Raw genomic sequence first — 16,309 nt, 5'->3', positions numbered from 1 at the left:
CAGGTAGAAGTGGTTGACATTGCAAAATTCTTGAAAAATTAAGTTCAAAGTATTTCAATTACAAGGCCTGTAGAGGCTAATCAAATATGTACGAACTTCCAGCATGCTGGAGTAACTTGTGTCGGCAACTTCTGTTAATAAATGCAACGAAAAACCAGTACAAGTCGCAAATATTTTATTTTTTAATTCGATGACGAGTTTCCGGCCGCAGTTATTTGTATGCACTGTAAATGACAATTACACCTTTTTTGACATCTTCGGAAATGCCATTTTCGACTTTGTTATGTTGATTTGAAAACTGGTCTCGGGCCAAAACTAGTCATCGAATGGAAAATTAAATATTTGCTTGGACTGGTTTCTTGTTCTATTGATAAACAAATATGTGTTTCCAATGTTGGTGTTGTCACAGGTAGGTGACACAGAAACCTAAAAGCTAACATACTTTGAATACTGTCATTTCATGATGCCAAGTTCAAAAATGGCTCTGAGCACTACGGGACTCAACTGCTGAGGTCATTAGTCCCCTAGAACTTAGAACTAGTTAAACCTAACTAACCTAAGGACATCACAAACATCCATGCCCGAGGCAGGATTCGAACCTGCGACCGTAGCGGTCTTGCGGTTCCAGACTGCAGCGCCTTTAACCGCACGGCCACTTCGGCCGGCCATGATGCCAAGTGGATTAATTTTTTTTTTTGGGTGATTCGTCAAGACAATCTAAACTTTACCAAGTGCAAAAGTGTTCATTACGAATTACTTGTGATGTCAACAAAAGGATCTCCTCCAGTGACCCCTTTAGGATACTGGGATACTGACTAATTCATCTCAATATACAGGGTGGTCCACTGATCGTGACAGGGCCAAATATCTCACGAAATAAGCGTCAAACGAAAAAACTACAAAGAACGAAACTTGTCTAGCTTGAAGGGGGAAACCAGATGGCGCTATGGTTGCCCCGCTAGATGGCGCTGCCATAGGTCAAACGGATATCAACAGCGATTTTTTAACTAGGAACCCCATTTTTTATTACATATTCGTGGAGTACGTAAAGAAATGTGAATGTTTTAGTTGGACCACTTTTTGCGCTCTGTGATAGATGGTGCTGTAATAGTCACAAACATATGGCTCACAATTTTAGACGAACAGTTGGTAACAGGAATGTTTTTTAAATTAAAATACAAAACGTAGGTACGTTTGAACATTTTATTTCGGTTGTTCCAATGTGATACATGTACCTTTGTGAACTTATCATTTCTGAGCAAGCATGCTGTTACAGCGTGATTACCTGTAAGTACCACATTAATGCAATAAATGCTCAAAATGATGTTCGTCAACCTCAAAGCATTTGGCAATACGTGTAACGACATGCCTCTCAACTGCGAGTAGTTCGTCTTCCGTAATGTTCGAACATGCATTGACAATGCGCTGACGCATGTTGCCAAGCGTTGTCGGTGTATCACGATAGCAAATATCTTTCAACTTTCCCCACAGAAAGAAATCCGGGGACGTCAGATCCGGTGAACGTGCGGTCCATGGTATGGTGCTTTGACGTCCAATCCACCTGTCACGAAATATGCTATTCAGTACCGCTTCAACTGCACGCGAGCTATGTGCCGGACATCCATCATGTTTGAAGTAGATCGCCATTCTGTCATGCAGTGAAACATCTTGTAGTAACATCGGTAGAGCATTACGTAGGAAATCAGCATACATTGCACCATTTAGATTTCCATTGATAAAATGGGGGCCAATTATCCTTCCTCCCATGATGCCACATCATACATTAACCCGCCAAGGTCGCTGATGTTCCACTTGTCGCAGATATCGTGAATTTTCCGTTGCCCAATAGTGCATATTATGCCGTTTTACGTTACCGCTGTTGGTGAATGACGCTTCGTCGCTAAATAGAACGCCTGCAGAAAATCTGTCATCGTCCCGTAATTTCTCTTGTGCCCCGTGGCAGAACTGTACACGACGTTCAGAGTCGTCACCATGTAATTACTGGTGCATAGAAATATGGCACGGGTGCAATCGATGTTGATGTAGCATTCTCAACACCGACATTTTTGAGATTCCCGATTCTCCCGCAATTTTCCTGCTAGTGATATGCAGATTAGTCGCGACAGCCGCTGAAACACCTACTTAGGCATCATCATTTGTTGCAGGTCGTGTTTGACGTTTCCCATGTGGCTGAACACTCCCTGTTTCCTTAAATAACGTAACTATCCGGCGAACGGTCCGGACACTTGGATGATGTCGTCCAGGGTACCGAGCAGGATACAAAGCACACGCCCGTTGGGCATTTTGATCACCATAGCCATACATCAAGACGATATCGACCTTTTACGCAATTCATAAACGGTCCATTTTAACACGGGTAATGTATCATGAAGCAAATGCCGTCTGCACTGGCAGAATGTTACGTGATACCACGTAACTATACGTTTGTGACTATTACGGCGCCATCTATCACAAAGCGAAAAAAGTGGTCCAACTAAAACATTCATATTTCTTTACGTACTACACGAATATGTAATAAAAATAGGGGTTCCTATTTAAAAAACGCAGTTGATATCCGTTTGACCTATGGTAGCGCCATTTAGCGGGCCAACCATAACGCCATCTGGTTTCCCCCTTCAAGCTAGACAAGTTTCGTTCTTTGTAGTTTTTTCATTTGATGCTTATTTCGTGAAATATTTGGCCCGGTCACTATCAATGGACCACTCTGTAGTTATACCTTAATAAATATCTCTTCTTCAGTCCACGAATTCATGTTCATTGTTAGGTGCCAACTGAGGCACTTGTTTCTTTCAGTGTCCTTTCAGAGCCTGCTTTGATGATTTACTTCTTTGCGATTGCCCTGGAGTCCATCAGTTCATGGTGCCAAATTCATAAACGTTTTATCCGTCGTTGCCCACCATCAGTTTTATCGAGCATGTTATTCGAGGTAGGAAGTTAAAAGCGGTGTTTTTAGTCCGTTAATGTCAGAGCAGATTTCTGTGAGCGTCCGCCGTCAGACCCACTGTGCAAACGTCGTGCGCGCCTCCGTCAGTGGAGTCACAGCCCGCTTGGTTACGCGGCCTGTCGGCGCGGCCTGGCCTCCATGCTTAACAGCCGCGGGTAATTACAGTAATGGGACCCTTTGTGCGTGTTTCTGTCGAGGAAACTCGTGGCTCCCAAATTAATTAAAACCGTTTAATCGTTGCCGGGCCACTGGCTGAAACAGACCTGCGTACAACGCGTAAGTTCACTAAAGGTACAAATTACGAACGGTTTTCTACTCAATGGGGCGGTATGTTCGCTGATTAAACATTCCTCGAGATTGTCGATACGTGAAAAGGGCGACGAGTCTGCAGTTGAAAAAACATTGTTTCTGAGTAAACAATTAATGCGTGATCATCGAATGATCAGATAACAGAAATATTAGAAACATCGTTTGTAATTCACAAAAGCCAGTTTTTAATTAAGGACATAGAAAAACATTACCCAATATCAAAAAAGCTACAATTTTCCTCGCAACAATACAAGGTGACCTAATGGGCTATATGTTACTGTGATGCATTACTTATTTTATAATTTAGTCCGTGTCAGGCCAGTCTGCGGGTTAAATAAAAGTAATCCAGTGCAAGAGCCTGTTCATGTCCTAATAACGACGACTTATATGAATCTGAAGCTACTTACCGTATTCATCCGTTGGTCTCCCTCTACAATTTTTAGCCCCCACTTCTGGCGTTAGGAACTCGCTTATTCTGTATAAGAAATAATAGTAAACAATAATGGTGATGCTGTAACTGTTGGTTGGTAATATTTACTGACAAAATGCAACCTAACCGTAGATTGCGTACGTACGGATATCCTGTGTGGCCGTTTTTTAGTATGAATTAAAAAGAGACAGAGATTATTAACTGACCTCCGATGCGTCGGTTCTCGATTGTGTTCAGGAGACGTACGGATTGATTCCGCGAAGGGGTTTTCTTAATTGACCCTTTGACCCGGATTGCCTTCACGCAATCAGAATCTTCGATGAAAATACCTAAGGGCCTATTTGAATATAAAAATGGAAATGAAAGCAAATTAGTGGAATTTCGTAAGAGAAAGATTAACGGATCGGAAGTTGAACACATTAGTGGTTTCCCAAATATAATCGAGACACCGCGATAAAGAGCGAACCTGTAACAAAGCTAATATACAATTTGAAAATCATTTCTGGTTAGCGACAGAAAAGAATAAGAAGAAAATTACTGCATCGTAAAATATTATATACTTTGAACAAATTGGCTTTAAACTTCTAGACATTGATAAATACACAACAAACGCATGACTTACATCTGATATTTCTTTTGTACATGGCGCAGTCCAATAATCGCTGCTTTGTCAGTCCGTTCCTTCTAAAAATTAAATGTCCTTGCGTGTGCGTAAGTACATTGAATCCACACCCGAGTTACCGAAATGTTTGTTCGTCGTTTCACATAGTTTTTACACAAAATAAAAATACAACTTGTAGGAATGCTATGTAGTACGTCTCAACATGTCAGCGACCAAACGTATAAGGGATAATGAAGTCTGTAGAATAATTCTTAACAAAAGATAGATTGTTATTTCTTCTGTTTCGCAGCTCCTTGCCATCAAGCGCTGCGGCAATGATTTTAAATATTGCGCCCAGCGGGTCATAGTGTTTCTTTAGAGTGTTTAAACGCTGGACGCGCGTCTTGGTATCGGCGCACATTAAAAGAAAATATTTCGTATCTTTACTCTCGCGCTGTGATGCTCAGCATGTTTACGAACTACAGCTTGTTGGCTGTCCTTTTCTTTTATGACAAATATGTCATATGCAAAGTATCTGAAATCGAATAATATGACACACTCTTCCCTTCTTCACTAAACTGACAAATCCTTCATACCTCAAATGACTCATCAAAAGATCCTTCCGTTTAGTCAAATTATGCCACAAATTTATTTTCTCTCCAATTAGTTGCCCGATCTAACCACCTAATCTTCAGCACTCTTCTGTAGCAACGTATTTCGAAAGCTTCTATTCTCCTCTTGTCTGAGCTACTTCTAGTCCACATTTCGCTACCGTTCATGTCTACGTTCCAGAAAAATACAGGGTGAAACAATCAAACGGTGAGTTGACCGGCTTACAACAGAGTCATAAGGCTCTGTAAACTGATTTAGATCTGAAGATGATCATTACTGACTGAAACCGGTCGTAGTCGAAGTACTTTATATTGAGATCAAAGACTGGAATGAAAAACATTTGACAGTACCTGGATCTCTGTTCGTATTCATGACTATTTCGCAGCTTGTGAAACGGTAAGTTTATAAAAATTCGACCAAATTGGCCATTGGCCATATAAACTAATTTTAGTTTTTTAAGACGAATCTAGAGTACGTGAGTACGTGAGTGTAAATTAATAGCTGAACATGAAAATATCTGTTTTTATAGATGGTATCACTGAGATGGAATCCTTGACTTCACACACATTGTCAGACTCTGAGGGTGAAACCGCACATGACATTGCGTAGCGTCTCCAACGGAATGTTGTTCATTTCTTGGCAAATTCAAGTCCTCAGATCGTCTCTTTTTTCTGGACTGTTTCTTGGCGAATTCATGTATTCAATCCACCTCGGTTTCTTGAATGGTTTTCGTGGAAGTATCTAGAGTCTAGGTGGCCCCAAAGGAAAAAGTCTAGAGCCGATAAATCTGATGAACGGGAAGGCCATGAAACATGGCCAATTTGTTGACGAGACGACCAGGCAATGCGAGTCTAAGTAAATCAACTGATGCTAAAGCAATATGGTTTATTGCACCAGCCTGCAAGAGGAATATTTCTTCATCTCGATAATAGGCACCGAGTTCTGGCAGAGGAATGATAACATATTACCATAACGTTTAAGCTTTAAGGCCACCATGTTACCATCTTCATCTTTAAAAAGGTCGGGTCCTGTTACTGCCCGAGATGACATTGTGCACCAAACTGTTTCATTTTGTGAATGGAGAGGGGTTTCTTGCAAACGATGTGGATTTCTGTTAGACCAATTGAGAAAGATCTGCTTTTCGACAAAACCTCTAAGGTGAAACTGGGTTTCATCGGTCATCCACTACTGTCAACTTTCTCTTCATTTTCTCTGATAACATTTAACATCGCTTGGCAAAAGCGTATGTGCTTGGTCTAATCTTGAGGTTGGTGGGCTTGCTCACCCTACTCTTGGAGGGATGATGTTGGACATTATTTTTCAAGATCGTTCGTACTGACCCATCATTTTCCGCGTTGTACCATTCAGCTTATTTGCGCAGACTTCGTAAAGCTATAAGAACGCTATCAGTATTCTCTTGGGTCCAACTTGTTTTTTCACTGCCACGTCTTTTCTGCCAGCGGCTTCTATGTTTTTCACGCAGAGGGTGATGGCATTGGACGATAACACGGGAGCTGTGGGGGTAAATTAAACTCTAGGCGCATATCGCGTTGAGCTCCAACATAATTATACGAGTTTTTCTATTACCCCTTTACAGCAAACGCACGTTTCGTACTTTATCAAAGATCCACGGCTACTAAAACTTCAAACTGCCTAGACGCCCATAACCCTGTACCACGGCAGTCAAGAAGTCCTTAAACCTTCCCATTTGATTATCTCACCATGTACCCTCAGAAATGACTTTCTAACACTTAAATTTACATTAGATGTTAACAAATTCCCCTTTTTCAGAAATGCTTTTCTTGTTACAGCCAGTCTACATTCTATATCCTCCCCGCTCTCCCCATCCTCAGTTACTTTGCTGCCCAAGCAACAAAACACATCGATTACATTCTCATTTCCTTATCTAATTTTTTCAGCATGACCTGACTCTTGATTTACTTTTGTTAATGTGCATCTTATAACTTCTTTGCAAACGCTATCCAGTACATACGATTGCTCTTCCATGTCCCTTGCTGTCTCTGAGAGAATTCCAGTGTCACCAGTAAACTGAAAAGTTTATATTTCTCCTTCCAGAACTTCAATTCCCCTTTCTAAATTTCTCCTTCTCCTCGGTTTCCTTTACTGCTTGATCAGTGTACAGTATTTAATAACATCGCCAATACCCTACAATCCTTAATCACTCCCTGTTCTACCACGACTTAACTTTCATGTCCTACGACTCTTACAAATGCCATCTGGTTTATGTCCAAGTTGTAAATAACCGTTTGCTCCCTGTATTTTACCACTGCCATCTTCAGAGACTCAAACGGTGTATTCCAGATAACACTATCAAAAGCTGGTTTGCCTTACCTTAACCTGTCTTCTAAGATACACTATGTGATCAAAAGTATCCGGACACCCCAAAACATGCGTTTTTCATATTAGGTGCATTGCTGACACCTACAGCCTGGTACTCCATATCAATGACCTCAGTAGTAATTAGATATCGTGAGAGAGCAGAATGGGGCGCTCCGTGGAAAAAATGGTTCAAATGGCTCTGAGCTCTATGGGACTTAACATCTATGGTCATCAGTCCCCTATAACTTGGAACTACTTAAACCTAACTAACTTAAGGACATCACACAACACCCAGTCATCACGAAGCAGGGAAAATCCCTGACCCCCGCCGAGAATCGAACCCGGGAACCCGGGCGCGGGAAGCGGGAACGCTACCGCACGACCACGAGCTGCGGACCGCTCCGTGGAACTCACGGACTTCGAACTTGGTCAGGTGATAGGGTGCACTTGTGTCATACGTCTGTACGCGAGGTTTCCATGTTCCTAAACATCCCTAGGTCCACTGTTTCCGATGTGAGAGTAAAATGGAAACGTGAAGGAACATATACAGCACAAAAGCCTACAGGCCGAACTCGTGTGTTGAGTGACAGATACCGCCGACACTTGAAGAGGGTCGTAACGTGTAATAGGCAGACATCTATCCATACCATACTTAGGAATTCCAAACTGCATCAGAATCCACTGCAAGTACTATGACAGTTAGGCGGGAGTTGAGAAAACTTGGATTTCATGGTCGAGCGGCTGCTCACAAGCCACACATCACGCCGGTAAATGCCAAACGGCGCCTCGCTTTGTGTAAGGAGCGTAAACGTTGCACTACTGAACAGTGGAAAAACGTTGTGTGGAGTGACGAATCACGGTACACAATGTAGCGATCTGATGTCAGGGTGTGGGTATGGCGAATGGCCGGTGAACGTCATCTGCCAGTGTGTGTAGTACCAACAGTAAAATTCGGAGGCGGTGTTGTTACGGTGTTGTCGTGTTTTTCATGGAGGGGCCTTGAGCTCCTTGTTGTTTGGCGTGGCACTATCACAGCACAGGTCTACATCGATGTTTTAAGCACCTTTTTGCTTCTCGCTGTTGAAGAGCAATTGGGGGATGGTGATTGCATCTTTCAAAACGATCGAGCGGCTATGATAATGCACGGCCTGTGGCGTGGTGGTTACACGACAACAACATCCCTGTAATGGACTGGCCTACACAGAGTCCTGACCTGATCCTGTAGAACACCTTTGGGACGTTTTGGAACGCCGACGTCGTGCCAGGCCTCACCGACCGACATCTATACCTCTCCTCAGTGCAGTACTCCGTGAAGAATGGGCTGTCATTCCCCAAGAAACCTTCCAGGACCTGATTAAACGTATGGCTGCGAGAGTGGAAGCTGTCATCAAGGCTGAGGCTGGACACACACCATATTGAATTCCAGCATTACCGATGGTGGTTGCCAGATCTTGTAAGTCATTTTCAGCCAAGTGTCGGGATACTTTTGATCACATAGTGTATGTCTTAGGGTTAGTATTGCCTCACGTGTTCCATCATTTCTCCAGAACGCAAACTGATCTTCAGTGTTGGTTTCTGCCAGTTACTCCATTTTACATAAATGACTCGTGTTAGTATTTAGTAACCGTGACTTGTTAAACAGATAGTTCGATAATATTCACACCTGTCAGCAGCTGCTTTCTTTTGAACTCGAATTACTACATTATTCTTGAAGTCTGAGGGTATTAACCTGTGTCACATATTTTACATACCAGATGCAATAGTTTATCATGGTTGGCCCTCCCACGGGTGTCAATAATTGTTGGGGGAATTTCGTTTACTTCAGAAGCCTTGTTTCGACTTAGATCTTTCAGAACTCGTCGAATTCTTCACGCTGTATTATATCCCCTAACTCATAACTTACTTCTTCTTTCACTTCAATACTATTGCCTTCGTATTCATTTCCCTTATACAACCCTCCTAAATATACCTTCGACCAGCCTGATGGCTTCTCTCCCGGGTTCTTCGTCCTACATTCGTCTGATGATTTTTCTGACGTTTCACCAGCACAAGTGGCTGGCATTGTCAAAGCTTCACCTTCCATATCTGGTGATGGAGGGTGAAGCTTTGACAAGCCAGCCACTCGTGCTGGCGAAACGCCAGAAAAATCATCAGACGAACGTCGGCCAAAGTACCCGAGACAGAAGCCAATAGGCAGTTTGTCAACAAGTGGCCACAAAAGCCTTAACAGTTTTGTTCTGGACTACCATCTCACCTCTTGATATTCATACAGCTGCTTTTCTTCGGAAGTGTCTTTAATTTGAATGCAGGTGACATGTATCTTCCCTTTAGTTTGGATGCTTCTACATCCTTCCATTTCTTTTCTAGCCATTTTACCATTTTACACTTTCTGTATGTCTCATTATTTAGTCGTCAGCATTACCTTTCGACAGCTTCATGTTTATATTTTCTAATTTCGTTAGTCACATGCAATATCTTTTGTGTTATTCAAGGATTTCTTCTGTTCTTCGTCTTATTGCCTATTGGCTTCTCTGATGGTGTCACTATTTCATCTCCCATACGTTTTGTATTGTGCCCCGGCCCCATGTTTCAGTCAATAGTTGTCTAATGCTCTCTTTGAAACTCTCGACACTAAGAAAGGTGATAATATGTAGACAGTTCGCATCTGAGAATAAATGCCAAGTAATGGTATGGTGAAGTAGACATACACATACACACACACACACACACACACACACACACACACAAAAAAAAAAAAAAAATGGCTCTGAGCACTATGGGACTAAACATCTGTGGTCATCAGTCCCCTAGAACTTATTAAACCTAACTAACCTAAGGACATCACACACATCCATGCCCGAGGCAGGATTCGAACCTGCGACCGTAGCAGTCGCGCGGTTCCGGACTGAGCGCCTAGAACCGCTAGACCACCGCGGCCGGCACACACACACACACACACACACACAGTAACCTTACAACTTTACTCTGAACAATGGTCACAGCCATTCTTGTCCAAATGGAATCTGTACCTTGAGGATGGAGCCCTCCGTTAGTCCGTTGGTAAGTTATTTAAAATAAATAGGGAGGGAGGCTGTCCGTAAAATTAATTTACTACCAAACACCACCAGTGCACATAAAATCCGTTTCCGTATTTGGAATGTGAGCTTACTTGTTATTTGTAAGTTACTGTTTCAAACCAAAATTATGTTTTGCATGTACCTATACATCCATTATGCTTAAGCCGCCTTACGGTGAGTGGCGGAGGTAACTTCCGGAACCGCTATTATGTCCTTACATTTTTGATTCATTCGCGAATGGTTCGGGGTAAAAACGGTTATCGATAAATCTTCATATGAGCTCTACTTATTCTCAATTTGTTTTAGTTTCATTTCACGAGACATATGTGCAAGGAAGATTCGTCTTCGAACGTACGCTCTAGGAATTTAGACAGTAAACTTAACCATGATACAAATGTCCTGTGTTGTTGTGTCTGGACTTTGGAGTTTCTTCAGCATTTCCTCAACGCTGTCACGCCGACTACACGATCACAAACTCATTCGCCAGCAAGCATGCAACATATATCGGATATTTGCTTCCATTTCAGGGACTTCTAATGGCAACGAGCAGTGCAAATAACGTGTCCACAAATAAACACTCTACTGGAATTTGTATCTTCAAATGTAGAAACGTTATTCTCATCACTACTTAATTTTCAAATTATCTTTTAAATGAGAAACTTAAGCTAACAGCTTGATACCGAAAGACACTGACTGCCAACTGCTGAATCTACGAGCAAAGATGTTACAGTTTTCAGCTGTCAACTCACAAGGGTTGGGTGAGAGACGAATGGTGGGAGTGGAGTACCGAAATAGGCCGCTCACAGTTTCTTCAGTACATCAGAGCCATGGTGGGGTTACTGGCTTTTCCTGGGAACCTGTAACCTGTATGCCCCTCCAATTTTAACCTCCTTTATTACCCTGCTGGCATACTCCTCCCATTCCCAGCTCTCCAGCGTGCGAAGTAATTATGGACCAGTTACAAGCTAACTGATGATTCAGGGACATAACATATCCAAACTATAGCGCAGGTATGTCACCAATTGACTTCATTACTGTGAAAAGAGTTAAAGAATATTTCGATGACTTTCATGTCCAAATCCGATAAGTGCAGGTGCACGTCTGTTGACGTAAATTATGATTCGTTATGAATGAAAAATGTATTTTTTATTGCTTTAAGATCAGATAATGTCAACAAAAGCTTTTGGCTAAAATTTGCGTAAGACACTCGCATTGGTACAGGCTACTTCAATAACTAAATATCTATATGGTCAAAAATCCTATAAATAATTTATATAGGGGAACTCGGGGCAGAACGGGATAGCAGGGCACAATGGGAAATTGCTCTTTTCTAGATTGGACAGTGGTGCAACCTATTGTATGGGCATGTAACTATTTCTCCGAATGGAAGTGAGGGCAGCCATTCTGATTTAGTTTGAAGTGCGAGATCTAAGCGAATTGTTGTCCGTCACGTTACCGCTTGCGTTGTTCTAACGTTTGGTGAATTTCAACGCCAGGTAAGCTGTTAATTGTTAATTCTATACCCTAGAATGACACATTTCCTTAACGTGCATGGCATTTGTTATACTTTAGTTATTTAATGCGTTTAATTACGTCAGTTATTACACTCCATGAAAGTTGTTAACCTCAAAAGTGCTCTTGGGGCGGGGCAGAATGGGATAGTGTCCCGTTCTGCCCCGTCATATTTTGATGCAAGTAGAAAGCAAACCCAGCCTGGATGTTCATGGATGCCAGACTCTCCCAGCCAGCTATGTTCGCGGAACAACTCAGCTTTCCAGATATCGCCCGAGGCTGTCATTCCAATCCCACTAATCTGTCAAAATGCTCGGCGGACTACAAAATGAAAAGGAAAAACCGTCGTATTAACAGATTCTCCTTATAAGAAGGAACTGCAGAATGCTGTCGCACGTAAAGTAGGGCTACAGAAAAGAGGAGGGTGCACTAATATAAACAATGTCAGGGCAGAGACGTCAGGAGCAGTGCAACGTAAGGCAAAAATATTAAACTGTACACCCAAAAACCAAAACAGAGGACATCAAAGCGCTTACGAATAATAAAAGGAAGAAGGTGATGGAGAAGAGAGAATCAGAGAGAGAGGATGCTGAGTGTCTCTACTGTGGGGGTTTCTACTCCGTTTGTAATGAGGGCTGGGTCGCATCCCAGAGGTGTTTCAAGTGGGCACACAATTCAAGTGCTGGCATAGACAGTGAATATGAAGAGGAAATACTTATTTGTGACTGTTGTCGAAAGGACTAGTAGTTAGTAGTCTGGTGGCTATTAAGCATTGTACATTTTTCAGAATGACATTAAAATGTTTCCTTATTTTGAAGAATGACTTTTAATTGTTTTAATTACACATTGCATGGTCTGAATTGCCTGTTATACAACATTTTGTCATAGTTTAATACGATATTCGTAATTCAAATTCAACGTTTATGCAATAAATTAACAAAAAATACCCTTATCCCATTCTGCCCCGTGGGTGGGGCGGAACGGGAAATATGCAAGACTTTCTTTGAAAAATTGTAAAAAATGCCAAATGTATTAAGTGATTTTAAAATAAGGTACATTAGGTTACGCTACAAAATGTTTTTTTTATCACTTTAAGAAGTTTTTCCTTGTGTTCCCTAATTTTATAGAAATTGTTAACCATTAAGTATCCCGTTCCGCCCCGAGTTCCCCTATATATCATCACCTTTTTGCTATATTAGCAGGTCTTTTGCCTCTCCATTTTCTGTGATCCATTGCTTCCTTCTTAAGGCTGCTGTATGTTGTACCGTCCATCACGTCATCCATATCTGAAATCTAATAATTATTAAGGAAAAAATTCTGTACTTTCTGCCGTTTCCGAGTTAATCAACATCAATTGTCAAATTAATAATTTCTACAGTCAACGACGAATTTAATGTCCTTTAAAAAGCATCGAATTTTTTTCTTAACAATTATTTCTGCAACTCCCATACAAGCTTTTCAGACTTTTTCTGACCATCCAGTACCCACAGCTAAACCTAGTGAGTACCACTAACCTTGCATGGAATATACTGTGAAGTTCCTGGGACTCATCTGTCGTATATCAAAATGTAAATAATAGTCACGTCCTGTCCAGCTGTTTTCAGCAGCCTGGCGTCCAAATTGTACGCAATTCCTGAACTTCAAAATGAGCCTATAGGTGAATACGAAATAGCCCACCAGAAACAAAGCTTCTTCCCCTTGTGACAAAACAATAATATATTTTAATTTTTTACTCGAGATGTACGTCCCCCTTCATTTGGAATCATTATCTTTTTTTCTTTTTATTCATTAAGCGAGATCGGTGACTCTGCTAATTACTTGTAGTCATAGAATGCGCGGTTACTCACCACGGGTGGCACCACAACTACAATGTCCGTTTCAACATCTCCCTCCTCTCGATGGTTTGTGGGTGGGAGAGATTGGCAATTTATTCAGCAACGGTTGTTTCACGAAAGGTATCTCTCGAAGACGACACCTTTTGTGTTGGTCGGAAACTGATTCCACCAAACTGGCGGCGTGGACGCTGACGCTGACGCTGTAAAGACGAGCCTATCCTTGGCTCGACGTGGTGCAGTTTGGACAAAATTTGTCATTCCTGCGGTTCCTGTAAAAGAGAGAAAGGTATATTACCACTCTTGTTGATTGGTCCTAGCTGGCGTAACCTCAAAAACAGAAAGACACACTCTGGTGGGGTATTAGCAAAACTTAATCCCTCAGCAGGTCAGGCCAATGCGTGGCTGGCCTGTGAGAAAACTGGCGGCGTGGCTGGCTGGATATACATATACATGCCACACACACACACACACACACACACACACACACACACACACACACACACCACGCGATCTCGTTATCTTTCTCCATGACGTCTGGATGTTAAATCACTACAGCTTGCTGTCACAATGAAACAAAACTAATGTTCATGACGGAAGAGAAAATACGACATCAGCTGCAACCGGACACTGAAATAAATCCATTGGCGACAAGTGAAAATTTGTGCTCGACTGGGACTCTAACCCGGATTTCCCACTTTTCGTGAGCGGCTGCCTTAATCCCTTCGACTATGTGATCACGCTTCCCGTCCAACCCAAAATCCCATACCTCGCACATTACATACGTAGTGCCCCTGTCCATTACTCCCATGGCTCACAGCGTTACCTGATTGCCGCAAGAGGTCGAATAAAGAATGTATAAGCGCTGAAGGTATCATTATTTGCCGCCAAGGCGGATATATTTATACGTGTGGTGTCGGATCTTTCGGACGTAGCTGAAAGAACAGACACCGCACATATAAAAATTCTAATGTTCATCGGAGACTTGTGGGCCTCGTGCCTGACAGTGGTGCGTGCCTTTTCTGTGCAGGCGTCGGCGACGTCGTTCAGCGGCGGCGGCGGCGGCGCTGGGATCGCGTCTGCGCTGCGGCTCCACATGGGCTACTTGTCCGGCCTGGTGGCGGGGGCCGGACCCGGGGGCCACCATGGAGGCTCCGGCGCGTCCACACTCAGCCACAGCCAGTGCGCGCTCGGAACAGCGGTCAGCCTCCACTCTGCTTATAAATGACCTAGTAGATAGTGTCGCAAGTTCCATGCGGCTTTTCGCGGATGGTGCTGTAGTATACAGAGAAGCTGCAGCAGTAGAAAATTGCAGCGAAATGCAGGAAGATCTGCAGCGGATAGGCACTTGGTGCAGGGAGTGGCACCTGACCCTTAACATAGACAAATGTAACGTATTGCGAATACATAGAAAGAAGGATCCTTTATTGTATGATTATATGATGGCGGAACAAACACTGGTAGCAGTCACTTCTGTAAATTATCTGGGAGTGTGTGTACGGAGCGATTTGAAGTAGAATGATGATATGAAATTAATTGTTGGTAAGGCGAGTGCCAGGTTGAGATTCATTCGGAGAATCCTTAGAAAATGTAGTCCATCAACAAAGGAGGTGGCTTACAAAGCACTCCTTTGACCTATACTTGAGTACTGCTCATCAGTGTGGGATCCTTACCAGGTCGGGTTGACGGAGGAGATAGAGAAGATCTAAAGAAGAGCGGCGCGTTCCGTCACAGGGTTATTTGGTAAGCGTGATAGCGTTACGGAGATGTTTAGCAAACTCAAGTGGCAGACTCTGCAAGAAAGGCGCTCTGCATCGCGGTGAAGCTTGCTGTCCAGGTTTCGAGAGGGTGCGTTTCCGGATGAGGTATCGAATATATTGCTTACCCCTACTTATACCTACCGGCAGGGGTGGCCGAGCGGGTCTAGGCGCTACAGTCTGGAACCGCGCGACCGCTACGGTCGCAGGTTCGAATCCTGTCTCGGGCATGGATATGTGTGATGTCCTTAGGTTAGTTAGGCTTAAGTAGTTCTAAGTTCTAGGGGACTGATGACCTCAGCATTCAAGTCCCATAGTGCTCAGAGCCATTTGAACCATTGTTGAACCTACTTATACCTCCCGAGGAAATCACGAATGTAAAATTAGTGAGATTCGAGCGCGCACGGAGGCTTTCGGGCAGTCGTTCTTCCCGCGAACCATACGCGACTGCAACAGGAAAGGGAGGTAAGGAGGTAATGACAGTGGGACGTAAAGTGCCCTCCGCCACACACCGTTGGGTGGCTTGCGGAATATGCGCGCACGGAGGCTTTCGGGCACTCGTTCTTCCCGCGAACCATACACGACTGCAACAGGAAAGGGAGGTAAGGAGGTAATGACAATGGCACGTAAAGTGCCCTCCGCCACACACCGTTGGGTGGCTTGCGGAGTGTAAATGTAAATGTAGATGCTTCTGCTGCAGCTTCTGTTGTCCTTGATCCATTGCTGCACTCGTGAAGGCTCAGAAATCATAAGGAATTATGATGTTTCACAAGAGGAAAAGAACGGAACCTTTCCATCTGAAAGAAATCTTTCACAGTACAGCTCTCCCGCTGTAGAGTATTAAAGGGCTTGTCGCTAGCACCTATGTACACCA

The 16,309-nt window shown here is 43.0% G+C and overlaps 1 protein-coding gene across 1 annotated transcript in view; it reads left to right on the top strand.

Moving 5' to 3' along the window:
• The window catches only part of LOC126417051 (gamma-aminobutyric acid type B receptor subunit 2), a 430,259-nt gene that overhangs the window by 353,453 nt on the left and 60,497 nt on the right, over nt 1-16,309 (top strand). The window contains exon 18 of the mRNA XM_050084943.1: nt 14,709-14,879. Coding sequence (XP_049940900.1) covers nt 14,709-14,879 — 171 coding nt within the window. The remainder of the gene's footprint in view (nt 1-14,708; nt 14,880-16,309) is intronic.

This window comes from Schistocerca serialis, chromosome 8 (assembly GCF_023864345.2).
Source record: "Schistocerca serialis cubense isolate TAMUIC-IGC-003099 chromosome 8, iqSchSeri2.2, whole genome shotgun sequence".
Classification (NCBI taxonomy): domain Eukaryota; kingdom Metazoa; phylum Arthropoda; class Insecta; order Orthoptera; family Acrididae; genus Schistocerca; species Schistocerca serialis.
This window is presented reverse-complemented; position numbering and strand designations above follow the sequence as displayed.